Below are 8,727 nucleotides of genomic sequence, written 5' to 3' on the forward strand. Positions count from 1 at the left end.
TTTTTTTTTTTTTTTTTTTTTTATTAACGTAGGAAGTCAAATTTGGCAGCAGTGCTTTTCCCTGTATGCCTAACAATGGCTTTCACTTCTAATTCCGTCTTGCCAAAAATCATTTTAACACCAACATCCCGACAAACGCCTAGTTTTGAATCAGGAAGTTCGACAGAAATTTTACCGTGAAGACTACAACCCCTTTCATCTGTGTATCTCGGATCTTTGTTTGTAGACGTCCACACATCAACTGCCATTGATGTCTGATCGGAAGAAACCGGTGAATAGATTTGTTCTTTAATCTCCTCATCGATTCTCACAGATTGTCTGATTTCTACGTGCTTACTAAATCGACCTCTGCACAAGACATCACCATCCTCATCAATAAACTTTTTATCTTCCGGGTCTTTCCCTTCATCAAAAGGACTGCTACTTGCTATGCCGTATGTCACTTTACACACCCTGGTTGAGATAACAGTTTGATCAAAACCAAACTGGACTGCTCCCTTAAGTACAGCTAGACCTGCATCTGGTGGGATGATAATGGTTTTGGATGGAAATGCTTTCTTGACTTCATGTTGTAGTAAAGGTGATTCAGAAAATCCCCCCACCATAAGAATGGTGTCGGTTCCTTTTACTTTTGGGTCATCAAAAATCTTCTGAAGATGTGATACAATGTACGCACATGGTTCTGCAAACAGGTCAGTGGCCGTGTCTGGTGCCAGACGCAGTTTATCTTTCTGTAATTTTGCTACATTTGTACTCTGCAGTTCCTTACCAGAAACAGCCGTGTAAGCATCTTTTAAGGACACAGGCACTCGTATTGTAGTCTTACTGGTCTGACCAGATTTAATTGTTCTTTTGTTTGTTTCAAATTCACGTTGTAAATCTAATTGACCAGATTTATTTTCTTGTCGAAATTTCTGTAAAGCAGGCTTTCCTACAAATTCCTCCAAAAGTTTTTCGAAGGCCAGGTCGACTTTCGTACCACCCCAGTCGCCACCATTAGCCATGTACAGTTGTTTAATAGATCCGTCCTCTTGAACCTCTTGTACTGTAATATCTATGGTACCGCCTGATATAAACAATATTGATATATGTACATAAAACTACAAAATGAATAATAAAATTCTTTTACATTACAATCTATTATGATGATAAAATTACCCTGTATAATTATATTCATAGTATTTAATATCAAATCAAATCAATCATAGTATTAAGAAACTATACGATTGGCTGTATTTTTTCTACACCCTTTTCGTTAATTAAAATGTATCGAATAATATCCATTCTTAGTTTATTTAAAAAAACGAAATTTCCAGTTAGTCATTTCTTAAAACAATCAAAATAAGTATACGAGTCTGTCTTTACTTTTTAGTTTCTTGAACTCTGCATTACTGGTAACCAGAAGAAAATATGACTAGAAGAAGCATTAGTGAATGATCTTAATTAAGAGAAAGATACTATACACATGTGCCAGTCACTTAGGATTATTTGATGCATATGTAAGAGCAGGATCTGTTTACCCTTCCTGAGCATCTGGGATCACCCCTTTTTTAGTGGGGTTCGTGTAGCTCATTCTTTAGTTTTCTATGTTGTGTTTTGGGTACTATTGTTTGTTTTTGTTTTATTTTTGTTTAGCTATGATTTTGTCAGTTTATTTCCAACTTATGAGTTTGAATGTCCATCTAGCATCTTTCTTCTTTCTCTATCAAAGATTCATAGCTTCATTTTTAGTTTTAGTTTGCGCTATACAGAATACTCACCTCCAGCATCCAGGATAAGGTATTTTGTCCCTGGTGACAGTGCATCTATTGTAGTTTGACCATCTGTAACTGTAAGTTCGTTAGGGATATGTTTACAGTATATAGAAGCTGCTTCGGGTTCCAATGCTAAAATCAACTTAGTGTTGCGTATACCTCCCTGAAATCATTATTTATTAAAATGAAAACTCTGTCAAATTATGAATGTCAGAAACATAAAAAAATAATGATTTGTGCAAATTTGCAATGGGTACCATTTTGAAATTTTGCACAGTTATTCGTGATAAAATACATAAATACTCGAATATTAACATTTTAGATTTGTATTTATTAACACTGATCATGATTTATGAATGTCTTATGATTCCTTCATCATACAAAAAGTTAGCGTCGATAAGGATTGTATTAAAACACACCACAACCACATTCAGTGGACCCTTGTTATTTTACTAACCGATTGTTGATTCACAGGTCTGCTCAAACTGCAACTGATAATGTGTATTTAACTTCATTATTCGTTCTAAAATTAAAACTAGATTCCAATTATACTACAATTAGTAAACAATGTACTAAACAATATACTACCTCCACAGCAGACTCTCGCATGAATTGTTTAGCCGCATCACTCCAAATGGCGGGAACTGTTAAAACCCATTGGATCTCATCTGGTTTAAATGCTTTTTGCAGATTTCTCTTGGCCCATTCACCCATCATATGATTTTTAAGGAACTTTATACTCTCTGCAAACACTATCATGGCTGACATAGACCTGCCTTGATCGTCTTTAATTTTAAGATCCCGTGGCATTTCCTGCAGTTATACATTTATTTTGAAGGAGTTTATTGATGAATCAACTCGTCTGGCTCACTCACAAACTATGTTTAGTCGTAATGACTTGAGGTGGTTAGTTGAATTTGTACGCAAAAGACAAAGTTTATTCTATTTTAAATGTTTCTTAAATTATTAATTCGCCATACAATACTAATCAGCGCTTACTGAACTATTTCGCCTGTCGTGTATGGGAATTTAACTCGTGGTATCATGAAATGAGTATGTCCATTTATAAACTTCTTTGTTTCCACGAAGAACAAAAGTGAATTCAGACTTCGTGTTTGTGTAGTTGAATGTCAAACATATGTGTCTCAGGAATTATAAAGAAAATATATGTATATAAATTCTTTTAACCCTATTCAATTTGTTCTCTTGCAGCAGTTTGACAACAAATTGTTAAATCCGAGAGATAACCATTTTCTGTTCACTGCTCTTATGGCAATCCATTGCAATTTTGGTCCTCAATGCTCTTCAACTTCGTACTTTATTTGGCCTTTTTAACTTTGTTGTGTTCGAGCGTCACTGATGAGTCTTTTGTAGACGAAACGCGCGTCTGGCGTATATACTAAATTTAGTCCTGGTATCTATGATGAGTTTATTGTACAATTAATTTTCTTTTGGCATTATTTTTGTCATGGCGTTTTCAGTTGTTTTCGATAATGAGTTTGTAAAACTCTTTGGTATCTTTCGCTTCTCTTTTTCGAGAATTGAACCAAGTGTTTGATACTTTTAACTAAAAATTACCTGCGGCCCGGTTTTATACAAATCCATTTTAAATCTTCGAAAGTAGTGCCATCCTTTATGGATGTTTTCGTTTGCAAGCTCAGTATACTTGTCCTCGGCATCTTTTCCGAATGCGACAAAATTTTCATCAGAATCAAACAGAATACATGTTGGAGTTTTCAAAGACATTCCAGTTTGAGACCCTGTTGCCCAAGTATAAGTTGATATTAATAATGGATTAGTTTTGTAGTCATCCAGTGTAGCAAACGCATAACCAGAAAATGTAGTACCGAAGTCCATAGCTACCACTAGCAAGGGAGGTTTCTCCACCTCGGAAGCAGCCATGTTGATATTTTGCTATAGTCTGAAATAATATATATATATATATATATACGAGTCTAAATTGAAAACTACGTTCAAACCTATGACTGCGTTGGATAAAAACCGCAGTTTTTATACGTGTGCATGTCAAACAAATTTCTTTGTAGAAGGGTCTAAAAACAGCACAAACAACATTTCCCAAAAGACCAAAAGAGTGAAAAAGTATATTTAAACAAAACGCATTTGACTAACAGGTCGAACAACTGATGTTCTTTAACCCTGCTGACTGCCATTGACGATTGCCAAATAAAATTGATGACAAGATGTAACAAAATGGATCCTAATATAAATTTAATACGTCACAGAAAGAAAAAAAATTGTTAACTTGTGGACAGGATATTGTGCCACAAACATTCGGTGTCAATATTTCTTTAGTACACCATATCCGGATTTCGACAATAAATGTCTCTTCAGTGATGTTAGGGATCGAAACGGTATTTGGAAGGCCATATAAAAAGTACCCTCAATTTTAGAGAAAGTACCCTCATTTTTAGATTAACTCTTGAATTTTAAGAGTCAATATATAGGATGAACGGATCATATAAACCGGAGGGAAAATATGATACATGCCCAAACAAAAAATATAAACGAGTCTAAATTGAAAACTACGTTCAAACCTATGACTGCGTTGGATAAAAACCGCAGTTTTTATACGTGTGCATGTCAAACAAATTTCGTTGTAGAAGGGTCTAAAAACAGCACAAACAACATTTCCCAAAAGACCAAAAGAGTGAAAAAGTATATTTAAACAAAACGCATTTGACTAACAGGTCGAACAACTGATGTTCTTTAACCCTGCTGACTGCCATTGACGATTGCCAAATAAAATTGATGACAAGATGTAACAAAATGGATCCTAATATAAATTTAATACGTCACAGAAAGAAAAAAAATTGTTAACTTGTGGACAGGATGTTGTGCCACAAACATTCGGTGTCAATATTTCTTTAGTACACCATATCCGGATTTCGACAATAAATGTCTCTTCAGTGATGTTAGGGATCGAAACGGTATTTGGAAGGCCATATAAAAAGTACCCTCAATTTTAGAGAAAGTACCCTATATAAAGCACTTGAAAGTTGTTTGATTTACACCCTGTCTTCGCATTTCAATCAAATGTTTATCAATTTGAAAAATAATACTAGTAAACATAGATCCTAACAACATAGCTAAACAGATTAAATGATATCAAAGTTCTTCATAAACAGAAAAGATATGAAAATCAGCCTTACTGTTATGAACGAGGTCTGTGTATATTATAAGTCTAATTTGACTTCTGTTTGCATGACTTTGCAGTTAAAGCCATGGTATAATTATTTTTCAAATAATCACGTGTGTGATGTTACAATGAACTACCCTCTAGACTATTTGTCATTTGTAGTATGCGATCATTGATATTCTAGTCATTGTTTAGAAAACGTATTACATTCTTTAACCTTTATTATCGTCACCAAAATTACTTATGAGCATCGGTTTACTGTTGTTTCCTAAGCCCTGTATTTAGATGTTATAGGTCAAACTTTGCATGATCTCTAAAAGTTTTCTTGTCTAATAGGTCTCTTATTTACTGAGCTATTTTGGTATAGAAAACTAATTGTATTTCAAAATGTTAAACTGCATATCTATTATTTTTCATCCTTTTGCAATTTTCCTCGGAGTTCGATGTTTTTGTTGTTTTGTTTTTTTCTTTGAAAATATCCATTTGACTTGGCTCGATTATAATACATCCCGCCATTGTGTTATTGTGCTCTGGTTAATTTTGTATTCTTGTCTTTGTCTAAATGCCTTCTTGTGTTTCTTAGTTGACATATTCGTTCGTTTTTATAGTTACTAGGATTATAAAACGGTGTTGACTGCTGTACAACTAGTTTTGAAATATTTGCCTATTAATTGTGTGCGGTTTTTTTTTGTTCGCTCGTCGTTATCGATTTAATGGAATTTTGTGCGACTGTTGTACATGTGAAAGGTTTAGCTAGCTATTAGACCATTTTTTACATAAGAAAATGCCTGTAAAAAAACATGAATATGACAGTTGTTATCCATTCGTTTCTTGTGTTTGAGCTTTTGATTTTGCCATTTGATAAGGGACTTTCCGTTTTGAATTTTCCTCAGAGTTCATTATTTTGTTATTTCACTTTTTTCTTTACAGGAAAAAACCTGAACATGATCCTTTTTTTTTATTAAGAAAAGTTTTGCAACTGTTAAGTTTGCATTTTGGTGCATACTCCGTTCCTCACAATATGTCAATAAAAAGCAAATTATGTCTCTAAATTCATGTGCTTTGTAAATTATTTAATCGATTACACTGAGAGTGTCATAATGACTTTATAAAGAGAGATGTTGTATTTTCAGGTTTACATAAAGAAAATTAAAGTGAATGACAAAAATAAGTTTAATCGCCAACAAAAGTAACGATACACATTTTTGAACTCCAATTTGTCATATAATATAAGAAAAAAGAAAAACTGTTTTCTCAATGAAAAATTATTGAACACGGGGGTCAATTTTATTTTGCGGAAATTGATGACAAAAGGTCGGCACTTAATTTCGAAGATGAGAATTAAGTATTCAAATATCTGCAAAGGCCTTCAAAGTTTTAGACAGACCATATTTAAGTTTAAAGCTTTTAGTTCCAACATCGATTTTTAAATTTTTTAGTGAACATACGGTTTTTGAAAGAAGAACAAAAAAACCCCCAAAATCGTGTATTTGCAACTTGGTGCTGGTAAACGACTAATCCAGGAAAATACAGCTAAAAAAATCGCATGATACGAATGGTTTTGATAGGAAAACAACAATCTTTTAATATTTACCTTGGTACTGTGTATGTAATTTCATTTGATATGGAAAATACATTGCCTTGTATCGTTACTTTTTTTTGTTGACTAGTATACTTACAAACAGGTCCTTATTTTAATACGTATCCAATACCTATAATGTACAGTCTGATGTTCTCTGCTTTTGTATTGTTTTTGGTTCTGTCACATTGACGTATAACCCCATGCACAATGAAATTGTCAATTAAATATTAATGTTTACTACGGCTTGATAAACTACATACACCTGCATTTGAGTTGGCTAGAAGGCCTGTGAGTATATAATAATGTAAATATATCTTATTGTAGAAATACATTTCAAACCACGACCCAGATAACTTAACAGTAATATGAAGAAAAAAAAAACCACATAGGCAAGATTTTATGTATTATAAATTTATGCTTACCTAACTCTTCAAACTTGAAACCTGATTTGACACAAGGAAGGAAATTAAAAATATGCTCGTTAAATTAGAGTTTACTATAGACTACTACAGTATTTGTTGTTCTACATTATCAATCAATAAGCGATAAACGTAGCCTTTACACTATCTTATTCTATGTGTTAACAAATCTGTTTATATGAAAAATAGTCATAAGAAACAATAGACAACATTATTTTATGATTTTTTCACCATTTTGAACAAAGTTTTAACCGTATATTTGATTAAAGTTTAAGATTGGAAACCACTGTACTGTTAATAGACCTTTTCAACATCTCTCGACACCGACTAATGATTGACACCTACAGTTTACAGGTAAAATGGATGGGTCGTCTCAAAGACATAAACAATCATGATTATCAATACGTAACATACTGGATTGGCGGTTATATACTGTCTTGACTATATAGCTAAAGAATGTATTAACAAATAAATATATGTCTCATTCATATTATATTCTTATTTCGTATGTATTTGCACGACATTTCATGTTGAATTGATTAAGAAAATTACTGCCATTATTCTGCATCCTTATTCACTTTCTGTTCATTTTTCTGATTATGTGAGTCTTTCACCAAATGTTTGCCGCATGCCAATAACAAATAATTTGTTGGTGTAAAATCTTTTATGAAGTTTTTCAAAATTTATAAAAAAAATTACTAGACTGTCCGTCCGTCCGTATCACACTAAAAACACTTGTAAACACGACCAACTTAGTGTTTTTCAACCGATCTTCACCTTATTTGATGTAAGCTTCATATTCAATTTCTGGAGGGAAAATCACATATTGAATTTTAAGGTCGAAGGAAAATATCACCTCTAATTTTTTGTTATCAACGACGGACTTCTCGGCTTCAAGATATCTTGTTAGAGTTGATGTTTTTCCATGATGAATTTTGTAAAAAAAAATATAATTGACTTCTCGTTTCAATGCAAGTTACAACAATTGAGCAGTGATTGGTGAATACATACATGTAATTCAAGTGGAACACCAAATTGGTAAATTGAAAAGATACAAAGTATTGAGTACATTATGACGGCACCCACGGCCAAAACTAACAGACATTGTGGAAATATGTGCCGCCCTTTAGTCAACAGACATAATCATTGTTTAATTTAAAATATTAACTACAATAATGTTCTTTTCATTTTATAAATTCCACCAGGACCGCTATAAGCTCAACGTCTAAAATATGAAATGTGACTTAATATCCATCATTTTCTTTATAATAAATTAAAAATCCATGTCATTTGGACTCTTTAGAAAAGTTGTATCATTGCATTGTCAATGAAAGCAATAAAATCAATAATGATCTGATTCTTTTTACTTTTGAGACGACCCCACACATTTTACCTGTCGTAGTCGTTCTCAATTGTAGGTGTCGAGAGTTGTTGAAAAGGTATAAATTTAACAGGTACATCATGGGTTCCCAATCGTGTCGACGCGAGTTATACAATTAATCTCCGTCTGTCCGGAACATAGCAATACTCAGAGACCGTTTAGAACATACATTTCAGACTATGGGGACGACCATTTGATATTCTGGGGTGGGGGGGGGGGGGGGGAGCAGGAGGATCTGCTTTGGATCGGTTATTTATTTCTGTTAACTAAGAGGACAGGTTATCTATTTTCTGCACTATTGAAGCAAGATTTTTCATTTTTATTAAAGTTAGGGACTGATTTTTTATTTTCACAACTGAATTTATAATATTCGAAAACATACAATTGTTAAATTATTTGTTTATTATAAATAATAACACATAGATAGTCAAGCA

General features: G+C 33.1%; 1 protein-coding gene across 1 annotated transcript; it reads right to left on the bottom strand.

The window, feature by feature from the left end:
• Positions 1–7,005, bottom strand: LOC134701696 (heat shock 70 kDa protein 12A-like). The gene is made up of 5 exons (XM_063562829.1): positions 6,916–7,005; positions 3,333–3,675; positions 2,343–2,567; positions 1,761–1,917; positions 1–1,066 (listed from the first exon to the last, which is right to left on the bottom strand). The coding sequence occupies exons 2-5, from the start codon at positions 3,654–3,656 to the stop codon at positions 24–26; spliced, it is 1,749 nt and encodes a 582-aa protein (XP_063418899.1). The 5' UTR covers positions 3,657–3,675; positions 6,916–7,005; the 3' UTR covers positions 1–23.
• Between the last annotated feature and the right edge of the window lie 1,722 nt (positions 7,006–8,727).

Source organism: Mytilus trossulus, unplaced genomic scaffold (assembly GCF_036588685.1).
Source record: "Mytilus trossulus isolate FHL-02 unplaced genomic scaffold, PNRI_Mtr1.1.1.hap1 h1tg000253l__unscaffolded, whole genome shotgun sequence".
NCBI classification, from domain to species: domain Eukaryota; kingdom Metazoa; phylum Mollusca; class Bivalvia; order Mytilida; family Mytilidae; genus Mytilus; species Mytilus trossulus.